Genomic DNA, 22,651 nt, shown 5'->3' with positions numbered 1-22,651 from the left:
AGCTACTCTTCCTGGGGTCCGACACTTAAAACAATACAACAATAATACAACAGTAATACAGCAACATTCAGGACATAAGTTCTGACATCATTAACATCATTAATAACATTAACAACATCACCAATATCATCAACAATCTCCAACATCATCAACAATGTCATCCACTCTCAATATCAATCTCAGCCAAGGATGAGTGCACAAGACACCCACCAGTACAAAGCATGCAATCAAATTAAATTAGGGTTCACAGCTCACAAGGGTACATGGTCATTAGTAGATGGCCCTTCAATCTCTTCTTGAAAGAGGCTCTGGACTCTATTTCAGTAAGGTAGTTTGGCAATGAGTTCCATTATAGCTCTATAAGACACAGAAGAGTTCAGAAGATGTGTCCTGGGTTTAGGGGCCAGTAAATGGCCTGATGTAGCTTGTCTAGTCTTATGGTCATGCTCGTCTCTTGTGTAAACTATTTGATCATAAAAATACAGTGGTTTTTTGCTCAATTGGACATTTAAAAAAAAAGTGATAACACGAGATTGCAGACGTTTCTCAACTGGAAGCCATGATAGGCTTCTATGCATAACTCCAATATGATTGCGCTTCGAACAGTGGAGAGCTAGTCTGGCAGCCTTGTTTTGAGCTATTTGTAATTTCTGTAAATGTGTTTTTGCTGCTGATGACCATATGACCGGACAGTACTCAAGATGTGACAAAACCAGAGACTGAATGACTTGTTTCAAAGTGGTTGGTGTTACATACTTTGTACATTTTCTCGCCACAGCTATGCTCCTTCCCATTTTAGTTACGATACTGTCAATTTGCTTTGTCCACCGTAAACCAGAATCAAGAACAATGCCAAGCAGCTTAGTCTCGTTTACCTGTTCCACTGGCTGACCAGCCAGCGTCAGGCTTAATTGAGGATTGCTGCTTAACATATGTCTGGATCCGAATACCATTGCTTTTGTTTTTGCAATGTTGAGTACCAGTTTGTTATTGTTGACCCAGTCTGCTATGGCTTTAATCTCTATTTTAAGTAGATAGTTTAACTCACTACATGTTGATGCTGTACTGTACATCGTGGAATCATCAGCATACATTATTACACTGGACTTATTTAATACGTAAGGAAGGTCATTTGTGAATATAGAATACAACAAAGGCCCAAGTGAACTCCCCTGTGGGACCCCACACTGCAACACCTTACTTTCAGAAAAGCTCCCATTGAAAAACACTTGCTGCCTTCTCCTAGTCAGGTAGCTCTCCATCCAACACATAGCAACAGAATCAAAGCCATAGCATTTGAGTTTGTTCAGCAGCAGACTATGATTCCTTGCTCTGCATGTCTGTGGTCTCAGTGGATTCACCTCTCCTCAAATCTGTGTGTGTCCATTAATGCTAGCAGGAGGCTAAACTGTGCCTCCACACAGACTTGACACATTATGGTGGGCTTCAGACTCCAACAATCACTTGATACATTTCCACTCTACTTTGAATATACAACGTAAACATTCATCTATTTTGTATATTTTTTAGCAGTGAACACAGTACTTCAGTAAAGACTGCTTTAAATCATCGCCTGCATAACCTCCACACAAGTGGGATGTTAAATCAAAGCATTCAATTAACAGACTATTTTATCTGCTAATGTAAACTTTAGGGCCGGGACTTTAACGCGTTAATTAAGATTAATTAATTACACAAAAATTAACGCGTTAAATAAATTAACGCATTTTAATCGCACTTATTTTTGCACCGCGGAGCGTTTCTCACTGGATGAGTTTCAGGCGTACCGATTATACTGGAGCACCAACTAACGTTCATGACTTCAGACAACAACAAACCACAGTGAACAACAGTGGGAAATATTGTTTTAAAAAACGGACGGATGGAAGCGTTGATAAGAGCACGGTTGTGTGCAAATTATGCAAAAAGGAATTCGCATATCACCGCAGCACATCAAGCCTCAAGTATCACCTCAATGCAAAACATATAGCAGCTAGCGTGGAAGCTAGCGTGGACGTTAGCCTCTTTTATCGCGTTCACACCATACAGTCTATGGTTCACACCAAAAAGAGCCGGTACTAAAATTAGTTCATGAGAACCTTTTTACCCCCACGAAAGTCCCTGCTAGAGAGCAGAGAGCTGCTAGAGAGCAGGGACTTTCGTACGGCTCTTTTGTGAGAAAAGAGCTATATTTCTGATTGGCTGGGCGGATTGCAAACCACGCCCCGTAAAACTCCCAAAAAGTTTGGTGAAGCCGCCATTTTATTATCCTCGCATTAGCATTATTAGCATTAGCCCAGCGCAGAAACGCAGAGAGACTAACTTATGGCAACACAAAATAAAACATGGGAGCGGTGGAGATGAGGAGGTGTCGGCGTTCTGGCGATTTACTCGGAAGGCTGCTGGGACTCCCAGCAGCTTCTACTGAAGCCAGTCCCCAACTCCGGGGACTTCCGGCCGGGGACTTTGGGCGGCAGTATACGCCGTGAAGTGGTTTGCGGCCTGCCAGTAAACCCGAAGAAGAAGAAGTGACGTCAGCGGCTTCATTTGTTCTCATGAACCTTTGTGGGAAAAGTACTGCGGTGTGAATGCGCCTAATGGTATACTAAAATCCATGTGAAAAAAATTGCTTCTCACTGTTCTCAAGTCAAATATTTATATGCGATTAAAAATGCGATTAATTTCGATTAATTAATTACAAAGCCTCTAATTAATTAGATTAATTTTTTTAATCGAGTCCCGGCCCTAGTAACTTATACATGTTGGTGGTGATTCATTGAAGACCACTTTTATGGGATGGCAGCACTAGCAGTTGGATACATTTACATGGATCAACTCACACTGTGAAAACTCACAGCACAGCGTAGTGGGGGTGCCAGGCATTAGTGGTGGGGGTCCAGCAGCCATCATATGCCTGTGCGAAGAGTAAGAGTAAGGTCTCGCTTTAGTAATGCGGTGCGTCGACTCTAGGGCCAATCCTGTGACCAACATAGAAAACAATGGTTAAAACGTTAAAACACAATAGTCTGAGTAACCCCGAACGATGAGAAGGACCGTGTGTGTGTACCTATGTGTGTGAGTTTTTGTGTGTTAGAGTGTGTCGGATACCGGCACTTGATAACATGAGAGCAGAGGATATATATGACCATGTGGCATTTTAGCAAACGACATGAAAACAGGAAACACTGGACATGTGTGTAAGCTCTGCGTGGCCCTGCACTGAAATGCTCCTCCGTATTAACCATAGAGCCATAGTTATGGAATGAAGGACAGAAATGTGCCGGGTTTTATTGGTTGTTTCCTGTTCTTGGGTTCTTAAAGTGTGCTATGAAAAACAGCCACAGCTAGATGCTCTGGTGCTGCGCTGCTTACACCTTCAATCAACTGAGACACAGACTGGCCATGTGTCCGACCCTATGAAGGCCAATACAGCTCCTCACAGTGCAGTGTGTCTGAGGAGAGGTGTGTGTGTGTGTGTGTGTGTGTGTGTGTGTGTGTGTGTGTGTGTGTGTGTGTGTGTGTGTGTGTGTGTGTGTGTGTGTGTGTGTGTGTGTGTGTGTGTGTGTGTGTGTGTGTGTGTGTGTGTGTGTGTGTGTGTGTGTGTGTGTGTGTGTGTGTGTGTGTGTGTGTGTGTGTGTGTGTGTATTCAGGTAGATCTCTCTCTCTGTTTCAGGCCACCAGAAGAAGCTGATGTTAGCGGTGAAGAGACTATGTGACCTGCAGCGTTCTCGTAACCATGCCGACAGAGCTGGAGGCGGGACCCTCCAGCGCAAGCCCCCCGCAGCCCTGGAGCTGGTGGCCATCGAACACACACCAACACACACTCTGCACACTCACACTCCTTCTGACGACTGCTGCCCCTCCCCTCGCTCCCCCAGGACCCTGCTCTCCTTCCAGGACAGCGAGCTGAGCGCCAAGCTGCAAAGCGCCATGATGGGCAGGGCGCTGGGGGGGTCTGCAGAGGCGTTCAGCATTAGGGTGGGCTCTGCAGCAGCCATGTATGTCAGTCAGGAGAGCATCAGCACGTGGTCCCGAGGCTCCGGGAACTCAAACTCAGGATGTTCTCGAAACCCCTGGAATGCAGGGACCGCCATGCACTCAGAGGAGAGTGGGGGGGGGGAGGAGGGGTGTGGGGGGAGCAGTCCTGGAGTCAGGAGCAGATACAGACCCTCAGAGATGTTGGAGCGCTGTCGCTCAGCCACCCCCAACAGTGTCCCCTTCGCCCCCCTTATCCCTCCCATTACTCCCTGCAAGATGCCCCGCATTGCCTACCCGCCCCCACCCCCCAAGACCAAACACCTCCAGCCCTCCTCCCCCTCTTCTCCATCCCCGCAGCCTGCCCCCACGCAGACGGCCTTCAATTACCTCCACGCCAAGGCGGGGGGGGTCAGTGGGGCCCCCTGGCTGCTCTCCATGCCACTGCCTGGACCCGTCCCTCTGCTGGCCCCACGGCCTGCCCGGGACCCGGCTCGCGAAGGTCCGAAGGGCGGCCCTCACAAGAAACGCGCCCAGAGCCTGACCCGCTACGCTCTGTCTGACGGAGAGCCAGACGAAGAGGACGACGCGCCCCCCCCCTGCTCCTCAGCCCCCACCTCAGCCATGCCCTCCTACGCCACGCTGTCCCGCAGGCCGGGCCGCGGGCACACCAGCGCCGCAGGGGCGGCCCAACGCCACATCAACCGCAGCCAATCATTCGCAGTGCGCTCCAGACGCGAAGGCCCGCCCCCAGTCCCCCCCAAGAGGATGAGCTCTGTCAGCAGTGGCCCGACATGCAGTACCAAAGACGGGAAAGAGTCAGAAATTAAAACCGGGTTGGGGGCGGAGGGCCCTGGAATCGTGAAGAGCATTGCAGCTCGACTGGAGGGGGGGTGCAGTAGTCCATCCAGGAGGATAGACATGCCCCCCCCTCAGACCCCTCTGTCACCTGTCTTCCTTCCTGTGTCCTCCCCCATTCCTCACATCCTCCTTCAGCACAAAGCGGCCCCTGCTGTGGACCTGGAGGGCCTGAAGAGGACAAATGTAGAGCCTGACAGACAGAGAGGGGGGGGCACAGAGGAGACACCTGGAGAGAGAGCTAGGAAGAGTGAGAGAGTGTCTCGGGGCGTTCCGTCTCCAAACCACAGTGTGGGGCATCTCCCATTCGCTGAAGAAGGAAACCACACCATGAAGCAGCGGGCCCGGGGAGCTGTGGCCCCCCCCGCTGATGCTGAAGTCAAGACTCCGACCCCCCACACCCTGGAGCTCCCAGAGTTCAACCTGAAAGAGTCCGACACGGTGAAGAGACGACACCGACCCAGAGACTACAGCGATGTCAGGGTGCCCCCCCCCAACAGAGGCAACAGCGATGTCAGGGTGCTGAGCAAGGATCCAGCTCAGGGGCCGGGGGATGTGTTCCAGAGAGAGGGCTCTATTGGAAAAGGCCCCAAGCCTCCAGTGTCCTCTAAACCTTCCAGTCCTCTTAACCCCCCCCCAAACAGCAGACCAGCACCCCCCCAGAAAACATTCTCCACAGGACGAGCTGGTGCCCCAACAGCAATTCCTAAACTGACCAGCGTTCAGGTCCACACCGTCTCCCCGAAGCTACACACACACACATTTGCACATTGCCCCAGACCTGGGAGTCCCCAGAAAGCTGCAGCCAGGCCCCCACAGCCCGGCGCGGCCCCCCCAGCACCCGCAGGTAACGAGACTCAACCTGCCTTCTCAGGAAACATATTTTGGCCAAAAATGCTTCATTAAATAAGGGATAATGTGCAGCGAGGTGGTCATTATGGGTAAAAGAACACCCGACAGGCTGATCAGGAGCCCAACGTGAAGCGGAGGGATCTTGATCAGAATGTGGCTTATTACATGGCCACATTCTCAACAAAGTAACAACATGACTCCCAATATTAATTGAAATGCTTTTATAGATTTAAAAAATAGTTTTATTGATTTAAAATGACATGCATTCGCTAAGAGAAATAGTCCGTTGTTACCGTTTGAACTGCTTCGATAGCGTTTTGATTACAGATTTGCAATCATCGTTGCTTGCTTTAAAATAGCACAATTCATGATGTCAAACCTTGGAAAGTATCTATATCCCTGCCCTAATGCCAAAGTAACTGGCAACTGAATATGTTTTGCCGTTTGATGTCTATGTCTGGACCGCTGCGTACAAAGGACCGCAGCTCCGTGTTGAGGGTTTCTGCCCCGTTACTTCTCCGCTGTTTTCTTGTCCCTCTTGTCTTTTTCTTTTCTTCACTGGGGACTCATCAGCCACTAACCATTCATCCAAATTACTGTGCTCACCAAATATATTAAAATTAATAGAACTAACCCGGTAGACAACGGAAAACTAAAGACAAGCAAACAGTTTGACCATGTTTCGACCAAACTGTATACAGTTCAATCAACCGGACTTCTTTCTGCAGATGTGAGCGTCCTTAACAACGGTCAATACATCCTTGAGAGCGGTCTGTACTACTGGATTAACAATGTGTCACGTGTTCTGAATTGACCAATCAGAATCGAGTATTCAACTAAACCATGTAATAATGTTAAATACCGGATTACTGCTTGTCTCTCAGGACTGAACCTCACCAGGGCCCAGAGCGCTGCGTCCAGCCCCCCCTCAGCCCCAGGGGGGGGGGGCGGCAGGTCTGGAGGTTCTGGCTCAGCAGAGGCTGGAGCAGACCAGCACGTCCCTGGAGGAAGCTCTCAAGGTGGTGGAGAACAAGGGGGGCGATGTGGACAGGTAATTGATACTAATCAGGGTTACACAATCTCCTGGGAAACTGCAAGGTGGAAACCTTCTATGAGAAATAACAGGAAGTCATTGTAAAATAAAAATATTTGCGTTATATGCTATATATTTTACATTTTATACAAGTACTATACAAAATGCAGTTAGCATCTAAACAAGCAGAAAGTGGTTATTCAGGCATAAAAAAAAAAATGTATATATACTTATACATTATAAGTAGGTATAAACATTATAAACAGCAGTATAGAAATGTAATACACTAAAGATCAGGTATACAAATATAGAGTATATACAGACACTATCCACCAAATAAATATGAATATAAGGTAGACCGTTAATGACAATATGAATAAATATGAGTATGCTAAAGAAAGATTGAGTCATTTAAACCGTTAAGGCATCAAATTCAGATAGGAACTTACCTTTTCAGCCTACCATAATCAGACATGATTTGTCCATCTATTTCAAAATGTGTCAAATACCGGGTGGTTATTAAGCTAGCTAGCAAGTGAACTGCTGGAGAAAGGTATTTGGAAAAAACACGTATCCTTTTATCATTGTATCATCATAAGGAACATTCATTTTAGAAATGAGCGTATGGGGGTCATCATCACATGACTCGTTTCCAGCAGCTCTGTAACAGTCCTGTGTCCCACAGCTCAGTGAAGGCAGCAGGAAACATTCTGGACCACATCAGCAACATGTTCGATGACCTGGCTGACCAGCTGGACGCCATGTTAGAGTGACCCCCCCCCCCCCAAACTCTGCCCCCCAGTTTCCCAGATATCAGACAGATGATCCTTTGATTAAATAACATAGATACTTTTATAGAAGTGCACATTTTGAGGATTTCCTGCACAACTGTTCCTCATTATTGCCCAGTTTTTCAACGTGAGCCCTTTGCCTCAGGACCCAGCTGATGATGCAACACTCCGGAGCAGCAGGGTGTCCTCAATCTAGGGAATGAGAGTCCATGGAGTTGGCCTGTAAATGTATCACTGTGTCAGATAGAGTATATTTATGTCTTTATTTTTGTATTAACAAATACAGTTCGTATAATTTCACTGTTTCAATCGTTCTCATATATTAGCACAACTGTGTTGTAAATATGTTATTGTTTATAACATAAGGCAAATATAGTTATGTGGTATTTATAGTAGCGTATTTGATTTGACAGTTGTTTACAGCTCTTCTCTCTCACACAATGGAGATGCTTTTAAACATTTCAGAGGCAGTGACGTGTGTCGGAATATGTTGTTCGTTTCAAAGTGACTGAACACTAACACAGAATTATTAAAGACTTTTATGTTAAAATATAATAAATTAATAAATTATAGTACATTTAAAAAGCATTTAAACTATGCATTATAAAAATGAAAGTTGTTCAACTTTTTTCATTTTAATTAATATTTCCAATGAATTGTGCGTCATCCTGGAAATCATTTAAAGGACAATTTGCTTAACCCCCGCCTTCTCATCCTGGGTGATGCCATTCGTTTATAAAAAATATATATTGATTCATGATCAATTTACTGTTTCAAAGGTGAATAGTGCAACAAAAAGCAGACTTGGTTATCTGCCCATCAATGTAACGAGCAGCAGAACAATCACACAAACCACTGAGGAGCTTCATTTCTCTCAAGTGAGTCGAATAAAACGTTTATTCATGTATGTACAATCATCCACACTGAAGACACACTACTTCTCTCTGGCCTTCTAGTTAGAGTGGGGTTACGACTCCTGACTGTTCCATGTGTTGTTTTTATCTGTTGTGATTTATTGTGATGTAATGTGTTTAAATTACATGTACAGCACTTTGGCTCGACCAAAATCATTTTTAAATGTGCTCTACAAATAAAACTTGATTTGATTTGATCCATCAAGAGCCAAATGAAAAATAAAATGTGATTACCTTGAATAATACAGGATTTCAGACGCAGTCCCTCACATACATCATGTTGGCAGTACAGAGTTATTCATATGAGGCAGAGATATTCTTTCATTATAGTTGCCGATTGCATTCATCAAAATCTGACATTTAAAATTCAACAGTCTTTCCCCTATGTCCTATTAATCCTTTTGTTGTCCTTTTCAAGTGCAAACTACATTATTTTTCTCTTTAAAACATTTTTCTTAAAGTATTATCATTCTTTCCTGTGTGTGACCATTATTAAAACAAAGTGGAAAAGCTAAATTAAAAAAATCATCAAATAATACTGTTTTCATGAGTCCACAGGAATCTGGTGTCTCTCAAAAGTGAAAACCAAATCCACATGGCAGACAGGAGCGGAGTGAGGTTGAGGGCGAGCAGGGTAAGGGTAGAGCTGGTGAGGGTGAACATGGAAAATGGACGGGGGGTGGAGGTGGTTTATAAGTTGCCAAACAGCTCGTTCCTCTTGTTCCAGTCCATGGTCGGAGCTTTTTTGGCCGATCGCTTCTGACGAGCTCTCTCTTTAACCTGAGCCAGAGACAAGCTGAGACCCAGACTGTCAGCCGGGGCGGGGGGCTCCACCTACACACACACACACACACACACACACACACGTCAACATTTTCTATCTCTATTGGACGTTGATTGAAATTAGAGAAACGATTCATACTTGAATAGAAATATGATAAAAGTTCCAGATTACCAATAATTGTAGTTACTGTATATTCTTTTTTTCATTTGAATATCAGTAAAGCAAAATATCTGATCACATTCTTTACTTTATTTTTACATCAATATCAACATAATGGTCAGGTACAGCTCTTACTAAAATCCAGGACCACTAAGTATTACTGTACTGTTGTAAAATATCAAAAGTCAAATGATGTCTTCAACTCAAATATTACAGTTTGTTTTGTGTGACATATCTCCAAAAAGATCTCTACGTAATTTCCTTGAAATGTTTCCGCTTTATTTACTAAGTCCGAAACTTTTTGGAACCTTGAAACGTCATGACTTACAGCATATCCATTATTACTGCTATCAATTATTTTAAGGGTATTCAAATGATTGGCTGTATTTCTGCAGTGAAATCTCATTAAATTCATTTATTCGATTTTTATATTTTTTTATTGCTTATTTATTTTTATTGACTTATTATGCAGCAGTATAAAGCTGACAGGAGGGGGGTGAGGAGCTGTTCTGTACCTGGGGAGGGGGCTCGCTGCTGCCCAGCCCCTGCAGGGACGCGTTGGAGGACACGCTGGAAGCTGAAGAGCTCACAGAGACTTTGGGCTTCACCTCTGCTGCCACCTGCTGACAGAGGAGCATTCACACTGACTGAAAGGGCCAATATGAACTGATCAATGCATCAGTTGTGGTGACATGGATATATGTGTGACGCTAACTAGCTAGCTGGACGTACTGCACTGTTGTTTACACTTATTTTTAATACAATTCAGAAGTTTACTAAAGTCATACAGAGATCTTGCCTCTGTTATACACTGAAAAAATATATAAATGCAACACTTTTGTTTTTGCTCCCATTTTTCATGAGATGAACTCAAAGATCTAAAACATTTTCTATATACACAAAATAACCATTTCTCTCAAATATTGTTCACAAATCTGAAAAGATCTGTGATAGTGAGCACTTCTCCTTTGCCGAGATAATCCATCCCACCTCACAGGTGTGGCATATCAAGATGCAGATTAGACAGCATGATTATTGCACAGGTGTGCCTTAGGCTGGCCACAATAAAAGGCCACTCTGAAACGTGCAGTTTTGCTTTATTGGGGGGGTCTGGGGGGGTCCGAAAACCAGTCAGTATCTGGTGTGACCACCATTTGCCTCACGCAGATACACATATACACACACACTGCTTTCCTCTATGCTGCAGACCACTGGGTCGAGACCTCGGTTGATGGGGGGATTGTTGAGGATCTTTTGAGGACATTTTGTGACAAGTAGTTTTTAATTTTTTTTGGATCTATGATTCTGAAATACAGTTTTAGTCAACTTCATCTTGTGACGCTGAACCAGAAACAGAAAACTAGCTCTGTTCAGAATATATTATAACAAACTTAAATGACTATAAATACACTACAATACTTTTTTGGAGTGCAGGACTGTGTACAAACATAGGAGTGAGAGCAGACGTTGTTAGAATGCACACTCACACACATGTTATGTAAGGGCTGCTGAATGAGGGATTGTTGTTGCTCTGCAGAATGTGTGTGTATGTGAACAGCTCGCTATTCTTCTCATTAGCATAATCCCCAACGAGTTAAAGCCACTTCAATCCCATGATCCTCCAGGACTCTGAGACCGAGAGGAAATACACTGCACTGCTCAGCTCCTGTTGCCATGGGGATCAGACACAATGTCACCAGAGGGGCCAAGCTGTGTGTGTGTGTGTGTGTGTGTGTGTGTGTGTGTGTGTGTGTGTGTGTGTGTGTGTGTGTGTGTGTGTGTGTACATTTTAGTTCATACAGACTGTTTAATAAAGAACCATTCTGCTTGTTAACTCAGGGTTATTTTTCCAGACGATGATGATTATGGGAAGTGTAGGGTTTGTGTGTGCGTGTGTGTGGTGCTCCTCACCTCCTCCTCCTCCTCCGCTGCTCTTTTTGGCTCAGGCAGAGCTCCTGCAGGGGAGGAAGACGTAGTTATTAGACACTCATAATTTAGCTTTCATGGTTTAACATGGTGACAGTCATCATGGAATGGCAGTGATTTAGTTCCTGACAGTGGCAGCTCTTAAAAGCTCAGAGCAAATGTGTGTGTGGTACCGCTGAGGTGCTCCTCAGTGGGCAGCACGTCACACATCTTGAAGAACTCTTCTGTCTCTGCGTCCACCACCAGCAGGGACGTCTCCTCGCCTCCTGCTTTGATCGCTGCAACCACCTCCGAGTGCTGCATGTCCTTCACTGACACGCCGTTCACCTGAGGAGGCAGGAGACGGGGGGAAAAGTTATTCGTTATAGATCCTCTAACCAGAACACAGTCTTATTCAATGTTTTACCATAAAATAGTTATCTTATCTTTTTGTAGCTTACAGCTACATTTAAAATCCTCTCAGAAGCTAAAACCATAGTTTTTTTTTTAAAACTACAATTCACTAATAAACATTTTTGAAGATTAGTTGTCAGTTGTTTGGGTAATCACTAAATCATCTCATCACTCGGGCAGTAGTGTAGTGGGGATTTTTTTACTGGGTGGACGGGCCGGGTGGACACACTATCTTATAGATCTTATGGCTCCGTTCCTTTCAAAGAGCCGTTCAAAAGAGCCGTTTTTTTTAAAGGGGGCGGGGTTACTAGGTTTACCTGCGAAATAATCACCAGGATAATGATTGACTGTATTGCCAGACCTAATGTCAATAATCTGCATTGTAAACATGACACAAGGTGGCGCCATATCCATGTCATTCATGTCAGTGAATGTACTTTGAATTTACCCTCTGTATGTGTCAAGTAAATAAAGTTGCCTTGCCTTGAATGAAATTCACGCAACTCTTAATATTAGATACTGTGTTTTTAAGTGGCGATGGAGATTCTTTGTTGACCCTGCTTTAAAGGACATTTTGCCTTTACAAATGGTGCGCTTTATCACTGCCTGGGTTTTGGTTGAAGTGCATCCAAATGCTTTTCGCGTTTGGCTCATTTTCCATCTGAAAAACACGTGGTCTACCTGTCCTGTACCACTTGTTATGACTTCTTTCTCTCGCGTATTCCGTTAAGACCCACCCCACCTCACTCCTCGTGCTGAAACCTATCAGAGTAGGGGCGGGTCTTCACAGAATACGTTTGGGGAAACAAAATCAAGCTTTTTAAAAGGCGAGTGGATTTTGGCAGGCGGTGAGTGCGGACCAACGATTGAACGATAAAAAGAACGGCTCTCACTGAGTACGACTCGGTTTCCCTCATTCGTACCAAAGAGTCGTTCAAAATAATCGGCTCGTTCGCGACCGACACAACACGCACACAAACGGGCACTTTCTCATTTCACTAATTCCCCTCCTCGACTCCCCTCCTCGACTCCTATCCTCAAGACTTAGTCCCGCCCACAGGAGATGCGAGCAGAGGAGCCGAGGAGGGGAACCGAGGAGAGAGGAGGGGAAGCAGCAGGCGGTTAGAGAAATGAGAACTCCTCTCCTCTGAGCGGTCATTTTAAATTGACGTCCATTAATGATGACAGGAGGCAGCAGCCCTCTGTCTGATGGACTGATGTGTTCATGACCACTTATATATTGACTTTGATTCATTCACAGTGCGGTATAATGAGACAATACAGGCTACAGATGCGGAGACACACACACACGTATATATTTATATAAATATATACCATTTCAGAATCAAACAGAGCACTCTCATAATAACGTAACACTATCAGAGACTGGATATAGTGTTACGTTTATCGCCCCTCTCTGGTCGCTACAATGCGTCGTTACGTTTCCTCTCTGTTCGCTACAATGAGGAAAATAAATTACGGGCCAACAGTTTTATTTACAAGTATTAAAAGTAAGCAGAGGACACCAAACCAACTGAGACCTGTCTGTCCGCCGCATCTACGCACCAGAGGTGTGGACTCGAGTCACATGACTTGGACTCGAGTCACACATTTTATGACTTGAGACTCGACTTGACAACATCACAAAAGACTTGCGACTCGACTTGGACTTGAACACCAATGACTCGGGACTTGACTTGGACTTGAGCCTTCTGACTTGAGGTGACTTGCTACTTTAATTCAGAGGTCTCCAACACGCCGATCGCGAGCTGCCGCTAGAAGAGCAGACTCCCGTCGGGGAGAGCAGAATCTTCAGCCGCTCCTACTCTTGCTGAGAATCCTTGCAGGCAGGGGCGGGTCTTTATTTAGCTGGGCCACCATGCGGCCAATCATATGCGAGGACACACTAGGATCATACCATTATGTGAATGAAGGGTGGGGGGCACAGCAGCTGTAGTGGTACAGGCCAGCTGCACAGAGCAACGGGGAGACGGATTTAAATGCCAGCGCGTCGGAAAAAGTCAAGAAATGAGCGAAAACCGAAAAAAGAAGCAGCATCTGGCTGCTTTTCAATGATATTGGAGAAAGCAAAGCTGAGTGCAGGATTTGTAAAATGAAAATAACCTTCAGAGCAGGGTTTGTTTTTGGTAACCACTCAGGATTTATTGTCAGAGGTGGGAGAAGTTCAGACAATTAAAACAAGTTACAATCAGGGTTCCCGCGGGGTCTTAACAAGTCTTAAAAAGTCTTACATTTGATAATCAGAATTTAAGGCCTTAAAAAGGTCTTAAATATGATTCAGAAGGTCTTAAAAATTATCGGATTTGAAAGGTATTTCTATGTTGCGACAGCGTCTAAATGTGTTTTGGGGGAAATGTTTGGGCTGCAAAGTAACCAGTAGCCTACGGTAATAGCCTTTCAGTTCCCCCCAACAATTTGTATTGAATTAAATCAACATGGAACCAGTAATCACTAACTTTGTTTCCCCCGGCCCCTTACTGGAGAACACCCAGCTAGTAACCTAGCAACCAAGCTTCAGCTCATGTAGCCTATCTTCGAATCTACTTATAAATAAATATGGGGAAGTGTAAGTTCAACCGTATTTGGTTGGAAAACATCTAATTTAGTGCTTGGTTGAAACCAGTGGAGGGAACGTGTTTGAAGCCCGCTGCATCTTTTGCAAAATAAATTAGTGTTTGTTTTGCTAATGTAGCGTTAGCTAATGTAGCGTTAGCTAGTGCAGCATTAGCTAATGCAGCGTTAGCTAATGCAGCAGCAGCTAGTGGAGGGTTAGCTAGTGCAGCAGCTCCCGCAACAACACCGGGGGACCTCCGGGCGAAGTTTGGGTCTACGTCAACCCTAAAAGCGGAGGTGCTGTAGACGCTAAATACCGTAGCTAAACACCAATCATACAACAGCAACGATGAAATAGTGTAGCCAAGGCAGCAGAGCTCTGAATATAGCTCACTCTCTCTCAGACACACACACACACACACACACACACACACACACCCACACACACACACACACACACCCACACACACTTTTTGTCTAACACGCTAACACAGTTTTGTACTGTTACGCTGTTGTGTTTAGTCACTGTTCTTATGTTGAAGTACCACCTGCAGAGGGATCTAGATGCAGGTGTTCTCTTCCCCATAGAGACCGCCTCGCTGCACATTATCCCTTGCATAGAGATAGATTGTGGGTCCCTATAACATGTTGTACACAGTGGAAATAAACATTCTGGTCACCTCAACATCAGGGATCTTATACATTAAACTCCTTCTGAATCAAACCGTCACGGTAGCCTAACCTTACCCTCTTAAATTAGAAAAACACACGTTACTTTACCAGCAGAGAGAAAATGGATTATGAAATTATTAATGTGACTAATAAAGAGCAGTTTGATAATTAAGTATTATTCTGTTGATCGATGTCATTACATTTGGTGAAAAACACATAATGACTTATTTATGACTCATTTTGTCAAAGTTTAGGACTTGACTTGACTTGAACTTGCCCATCCTGACTTGAGACTCGACTTGAACTTGAGCGCAAAGACTTGAGACTTGACTCGGACTTGCAAAACAATGACTTGGTCCCACCTCTGCTACGCACACACCTACACCACACACACGCACCTACAGCTCCTAAAACAGGCTACAGCCGTTGTGTATTTTATTATGTGAAGCACTAAATGGTCTTAGAAAAATATCGTCTCTTTGTTTGTAGATATCTTCTATTTGATGAAATGAGAAAGGACCCAAGTGCTTTGCTTCACAAACCCTGTGATTAGTCCTCAAGCTCTGTGATTGGTTGACCTCCAACTGCATTCCATATGAAAAAAAACGTTTCGTAAAAGATAAAATCATACTTTATTCAGCAGTCCTTGCTTTACTCTTTAAAAGTCATCACATGAATGCATTGTAATAAATGGTTCGGCTGCATTAAATATTACACATCCAGTGGCGGCGCCAGAGATTTTCTCTAGGGGGTGCTGTGGGGTAGCTTGACGTTTCATAGAGGGTGCTCAAACATTAAGGGTTAAGCGCTACAATTTTCTACTGCAACACTCCCCACACGCACACAGTGTACCCGCGACTGTTACAATGAAGGCTCGATAATCAGCTCACGGCATATAGGTGTAAGCAGGGGTAAAAGGCTATTTTTACAAGTGGGGGGTGGACATCACCTCCTCTAGGGGGGTCCTCACCTTCTCTAATGGGGTCCGGGGGCAAGCTCCCCCGGGAAGATTTTTTTTTAAATATTGAAGTTAAAAGCCTCAATCTGGTGCACTTTGAGAGCAACATTAAGAGATCTATGGATACCTCTCTCAACACCCAGATGAAACAGAACTGTAAACAGATTTTCTATTTCTTTATAGATATTTTACAAATCACTCCCCTTTTAAAACAAACCGTTTGAGACACACTGAGATAACTAGACTAAAGTTAACTATCTAAACACTGAGAGAGTCCTTTAAAAAACATATTTCTTGGGGGTGCTTTGGCAATCCTGGGGGGTGCTTCAGCAGAATAGACCGGAAACTATTCTTTTACCGTTCTGTTTTAATTTCACAATAAAGTTAGTAATAATATTTTGTTTTGATATTATTGTTTTTTATTAACTACTAGACCGCTGGGTCATGTTAAGACCATCTTTTCTGTGTTGCTGTTGGGTTTTTCCATCACTTTTGTGTTACAAATATCAAAACAATAACTAAATGTATCCGTCGTAAACTAAACCAAAAACAGCAGTATATTTTATTTTGTTAACACTGTAAACTTGACAGCTTTTTAACCCAAACCACCTACTGGTTAAAGCACGTTATTACACGTTTAGAGTCATTGCAATGCAGGTAGATTATGTTGCTTTTTAATGACTGTTTAAAATGCCTTTTTCTTAATGTCTTTCATTTTTGTAAAGCACTTTTGAATGTGTTATATTTTATGAAAACATTTAAATATTAAGAGTACATACAAAGTAGAAGGTCAATGATATAAATATAGAATAGAAAATATCAAGAAGATACTGTAAATGATATCTAGAATAAAACAGGTTAGTGCCGGATGTACAAATATATTAATAGGAGGAGGTGCAATATTAAGCCTGACAAAGTAATTAATATGACAGTTTAATGGTGGAGGTACACACATATTGATAGATGTCTTGTTGAGGAACCTGTGACCCAAGTTTGTCATCATTGCATAACTACACCGTAGTTGTGTATATGATATGTCAATAAACCTTTGAACATCTTGAAATCTTGAAAGGGATGTGCAAAATATCAATTATATGCAGTCTTTAATGAACGATTAGAGAATAACGAGTAATGAATATACTTTAAACGGATCTGCAGATACATGTTTAGTCTTCTCAAGCACCAACTATCAAATATCTCTCCTGATTGTTGGCACTTGACAATCACCTTCACTGAATTTCACTCAGGCGTAACTAAAGTCAGATTTAAGGGATGTTTATATTTCACATCATTAATCCAAATCTGTAAAGTAACTAAAATAAATGTAGTGGAGTAAAAATACCAGGTTAACCTTAAAGAAAGCCCTCAGGAATATAAAAGACCCCCATCACCCCAGCCACAAACTGTTCTGTCTGCTGCCGTCTGGCAGGTGGTACCGCAGCATCCGGACTAAAACCACCAGACTCAGGGACAGCTTCATCCCACAGGCCATAAGACTATGAAACACCTGAACTTAGAAACAACCATCCATAACATTCATCTGGCTGATACTTAGAAATTATTTATCTAATATATCATATTCCAATCCCTTGTATTTGAACATTACATGAAACATTACATCATGAAAACATTATGATGTAACCTTTGCAAAATACTATTATTGTATTAATAGATCTTGAGTGCATTATAATATTTCTCAATAAGAAATTATAGTTTTCTCCATGAAGCACCTGTTAGCGTTAGCAGTTAGCTCAGTGCAGGACTGGCTGCTACCAGCTAATATTAGCTAGCTCAACACAGATTTGTTGTTCACATTGAAGCAACATCAGAGAAAATCAGGTGCTTCGTGACAGATGCCTGACTATATTGATATGATTATATATTTCATTATGTCTGCAAGTGCCATATAAAGTATTGTAATAACCAGAAATGTGAATGCTTTTCTGTGTGCACATCTGGAATTGCTGCGGTAACGGCTTGAGATCAGGTAAACAGATGTGGAGTCACTGTTGCAGATCTGTAACCAAGGCAACAGCCAGCAGCAGGTAGCATACGGCAGGCTAACAGAGGAACTCACACAGATCAATGAACTCCCACAATGCCTCAGTTATTAAATATTGAACACTTTGGGCCTCCATATTAAAGGTGGAACATGTTATCACTTTAAACTTGTATGGGTCATATATTCGTATTCAATTTAAGATATCATAAAAGGCATCATTAAAAATGACTGATGATTACATTATCTAAAAACGATTATTTCTACTTCACCTGAACTACGGATCCCACATGACAGCTGTTTAAAATGAAAATACTCCAGTGTTTTAAGTCTGTGAATGATGATTTTCGTATGGTAAGGGAAGATGCCAATGTTGTTGATGTAGTGAGGAGTGATGATGGATAGAAGAGTGGAGTGTTACTACAGGGCACCAGCACACTCCCACAGCCCAAACTAATCGACTCCTGGGAGATAAGGAACTGAAGAATTCTGGGGGAGGAAGGTCCAAGGTGGGAATATCGTCAGGAATCTCTAGGTGTACTCCCACAGGCTGTGGACATTGACAGCTGGTACGGAACATTCTACTTCATTCCTCTTCGGTGACCCTCACAGAAAGAGCTTTCATCTCACTGAGTCTGTACAGTTCTGCTTTTATTTCATTAATACTATCTCTGCCCCCTCCTGCAGGGTGGGATTAGTAAATGGATTAACGCAGACCCTGTTCAACACGGCTTCAGACCTGCTGTTTACACAGTGACACAGTGGGAGGAAGCAGGCAGTGTGTGTGTGCGTAGAATGAAGTGTTTTTGGATCTCTTATGAGCGTGTATGAAATAAATGCTACAATAGCCCTTTAAAAAGCAGTGGACAGTATTCATTAGTATTCCTGAAGTATCTATTATTCAAAGCACACAGTGGATTCCCCGCTGTGATTAAAAAGTATTCTGTCTGCTAACTCACTGTTTCTTTAATAGCTGTCAGAAACCTGATCTGCGTGCAGAGTCTTTCTGTTCTCATCCTTCAACTCTGCTCTACCATTTCACTCCATCCATATCCATTCAGTGTGTGTGTGGTACCTGGAGGATCTTGTCCTGTGGTTTGAGTCCGGCCTGCTGAGCAGGAGAACCGTCGTCAACGGCCCTGATGAACTGCCCCGGCCTGGACTTCTCACTGTGAAGGTTGAAGCCGTAACCGCTGCTGCCTTTCTGCATGTGGCAGAGACGAGGCCGCAGACCCCCCTACACACACACACACACACACACACACACACACACACACACACACACACACACACACACACACACACACACACCACACACACACACACACACACACACACACACACACACACACACACACACACACACACACACCAACACACACACACACACACACACACACACACACACACACACACACACACACAACACACACACACACACACACACACACACACACACACACACACACACACACACACACACACACACACACACACACACACACACACACACACACACACACACACACACACACACACACACACACACACACACACACACACACACACACACACACACACACACACACACACACACACACACACACACACACACACACACACACACACACACACCACACACACACACACCACACACACACACACACACACACACACACACACACAATTATTTTGGGTGAAAAGTTTGATTTATTAGGACATTGACTTTAGAAATCCACAATTCTTCACAATCTCTGAAAGGTATGGATGTAACGATGCATTGTGAACCGGTTAAAAATCGGTACAGCTGCGTTAAGATTAAAATCGGTTGAGCTAAAAAAACTAATCGCGATGCAATTGTTTTAAACGGCCCAGGGTGTGAACTAATTTGTATTTGATTTGATTAGCTGGAACAGCGGTCTGGACAAGATTGAATGCCATCGAGAACAACAACTTGCCATGGCAGCTGCTCTCCTCAATGCAGACGTCCGACGAAATCGACACACTGGATAACTCGGACATCCGTGATGCCGAGGAGAATGGGCGTAATTTCCAAAGCTATGAGAACTACGCACATTTTCGTTAACAGAACTACAGATGTTAATATAATTTCTGTTCGCAGCAGAGTGTACATCTCTAATACTCCTGTCTTTATGGTCATCAGCAGGAAGAAATCAATAACCAGCCATGTGACCAGTAGAGATTAAATTAAGGTGACATATGATACATATTTCATTGTATGTTGTATGCTATTATCTCAGATTTCTCCAATACAGTCCTACAGATTCCACGGCCACACAACCATCACATGTCAGGGAGGCACTTCATATAACTTCCCTATACATACCGTTTGTATGATGCGTATTTGCAGTGGTGTAATGTAACTACGTACATTTACACAAATACTGCACTTAAGTACAAAATTGAAGTACTTGTACTACAGTATACTTGAGTATTTTCACATTTGGCCACTTTATCATTTTACTCTACTACATTTTGTAAGCTAATGTTTAAGTTTTTGCTCCACTACCTTTATTTTACATATTTAGTTTAGTTGCCGTTATATTTAAATAGACACATATTGTAATATATTATCATAGGTCAAGCTACCCAGAAGTATGTAAGGTAATTCAAAATAAACCCCACTTTTACCAAATGCAACATTAAAGTGATGAACACATTAATGCACCAATTTGGGATCAATAAAGTACATCTTATTTTATCTTAAAATAGCCATTTTGCATAACGTGTACTTTTAATTTTGTTAAGAGTCTCTTTTTTTTTTAGCTAATACTGTTTACTTTGACTTATGTACAATTTTGAATGCAGGACTTTTACTTTAGCACAGTATTTTGTATTGCTACTTTAACTTAAGTAAATCATCTGAGTACAGACATGTGGATTGCAGACATGTATGGGAGCCAATTCCTGAAAGGAAAATAAAAACATTGCACTTTCTTTGTCGTTTCATTATTCATTTAGTAACACATACTCCACACCCATCTCTAGCAAACATGTGCTTGTGCCCTGATAAGAAGCTCCACCTGTTGCTCTTATTAATGTGATAAACGCTCAGCTATCTACACTATCAGTGTGTCTGCAAATGATTCCCTGACAAGCGAGCATTAAATATCAACCACTGCACGCTCAGCATTCAAGACTCGGGACAGACACCTCCCCATCCCCCCCACCCCTCAGCCTCTCACCCACACATATGGATTACACATTGAGTTGAAATGGCAGGGGGGTTGATGATTGCTGAAACATTCAGTGAGTCAGTGTGATGCTGGGTGGACCTTTGGATAGCACTGCACATTTATTACCCAGCAGACATAATCTGTGGCTGTTAATAAAGATGATCAGGATGATTTAACAGGTGAGGTGCAAAGTACACAACCGGAGGGCTGAACACTACAATTATCTCACTCTAAATATCTATCTACTGTGTATATATATATAAATATATTTGTAAGTTCCACACCAATATGGCACATAGTGACACATACTGCAGGAGAACATTTGAGTACTACTTTCTCTTTTCAGTGATTATTCATGTCTGCGTACACAGGAAACAGCAGGTTGAGCAGAGCGAGTGCTGCATGATGACAGCCTCTCCCCAACATGCTATCACTGACATCATTTACAATGTGTGCTGCTAACACATGCTGTTGGGAAGAGTTCTCTGGTGGAAAATACCATATCTGTATGTCAGACCTCAGAAACACAACAGAGATGTGCCACCCACAGCAGCAGTGAGAATGAATCAGTTGAAGTGCGATGGTACGAGAGGCAGCATTGTAAACATTCCCCAAGCTGGTTATTATGCGAGGTTAATGGTTTTACAGCTGTAGTTAAACATCAGATCCTGTGTTTCCAACAGGGTGCCACAATAAGAGCTGGTGGGAGGACCTTGAACTGAGGCTGAAACATTAACTGTGTGAGGAGAAACATTTACATAGAGAGAAAAAGCTACATCTCAACATCCTGATCTTTTCCACAAAGATAGGGGTAACACCTTACAGGGCTGTGAGTGCTGCACCTGCTGAGACACTCCGCCAGCTCAGTCCACCTCCATGCCTCGGTGCGATGGAATTTCAGAATCAGAAATCCTTTATTAGTCCCACAGCGGGAACATTTACAGCAAAAAGTGGCATAGCAGGTTAGTTATACTAGAACAAACGAAATCACTGAATTTACCAGTACATAGCATTACATATACTATTCCTCTGAACACATTGTTTGTGATTCTAATAAGAAACGAAATATTAATAGATTTAGACAAAGATCTTTTGCTGAATAAAGAATTGTGGAAAAATGTGTTTCAATTCAAAGTAAGCTATTACTTTTAGTAAAGAGTAAGCACAAACAGAATGCAAAGTAAGAGAGGGGATGACATGAGGGCCACAGGTGGGATTGGGTCCTTAGCCTAGTCGGTAAGCTGTTACAGCTGAGACCCAAAATGTTCTTTTAATAATCATTGATATGTTAGCTTGGGTCTTTGATAATGATTAGCTGAGCCACGTATAAACCAAGCGGCAAACTCTGGGGAACAGCCGGGAAGCCAATACGGAAGTGCCACACACTGCAGTTCATACATGGGCCGCTAGGGACTGGCTGCAGAAAGGAGCAATTTCCATAGACCCCCATGTTAAAATGCCCAACTTTACAGCAGAAAAAAACATGTTTCTACTAGGGATGCACGATATTGGTTTTTTGAAACCGATACCGATACCGATAACTTCCTGCTTCTCAAGACCGATACC

General features: G+C 43.2%; 2 protein-coding genes across 3 annotated transcripts in view; one reads left to right on the top strand and one right to left on the bottom strand.

Moving 5' to 3' along the window:
• Window positions 1-8,121, top strand: part of LOC117540965 (caskin-2-like) — a 173,179-nt gene extending 165,058 nt beyond the window's left edge. The window contains exons 19-21 of the mRNA XM_034207957.1: window positions 3,674-5,680; window positions 6,570-6,736; window positions 7,404-8,121. Of these exons, the coding sequence (XP_034063848.1) occupies window positions 3,674-5,680; window positions 6,570-6,736; window positions 7,404-7,457 (2,228 nt within the window). The 3' untranslated portion in view covers window positions 7,458-8,121. The remainder of the gene's footprint in view (window positions 1-3,673; window positions 5,681-6,569; window positions 6,737-7,403) is intronic.
• Window positions 8,122-8,369: 248 nt separating this feature from the next.
• Window positions 8,370-19,149, bottom strand: LOC117540966 (Na(+)/H(+) exchange regulatory cofactor NHE-RF1-like). 2 transcript variants are annotated; one of them, XM_034207959.1, is made up of 5 exons: window positions 18,964-19,148; window positions 11,466-11,619; window positions 11,278-11,321; window positions 9,882-9,986; window positions 8,370-9,257 (listed from the first exon to the last, which is right to left on the bottom strand). In XM_034207959.1, the coding sequence occupies exons 1-5, from the start codon at window positions 19,096-19,098 to the stop codon at window positions 9,114-9,116; spliced, it is 582 nt and encodes a 193-aa protein (XP_034063850.1). In that variant the 5' UTR covers window positions 19,099-19,148; the 3' UTR covers window positions 8,370-9,113. The 2 variants fall into 2 exon arrangements, with proteins under 2 accessions (XP_034063850.1, XP_034063849.1); XM_034207958.1 differs by having other exon boundaries at window positions 8,374-9,257; window positions 9,882-9,989; window positions 18,964-19,149.
• Window positions 19,150-22,651: the final 3,502 nt, after the last annotated feature.

The sequence above is a fragment of the Gymnodraco acuticeps genome, unplaced genomic scaffold (assembly GCF_902827175.1).
Source record: "Gymnodraco acuticeps unplaced genomic scaffold, fGymAcu1.1, whole genome shotgun sequence".
Taxonomy (NCBI): domain Eukaryota; kingdom Metazoa; phylum Chordata; class Actinopteri; order Perciformes; family Bathydraconidae; genus Gymnodraco; species Gymnodraco acuticeps.
Note: the sequence above shows the minus strand (reverse complement) of the source record. Positions and strands in the feature narration are given on the sequence as shown.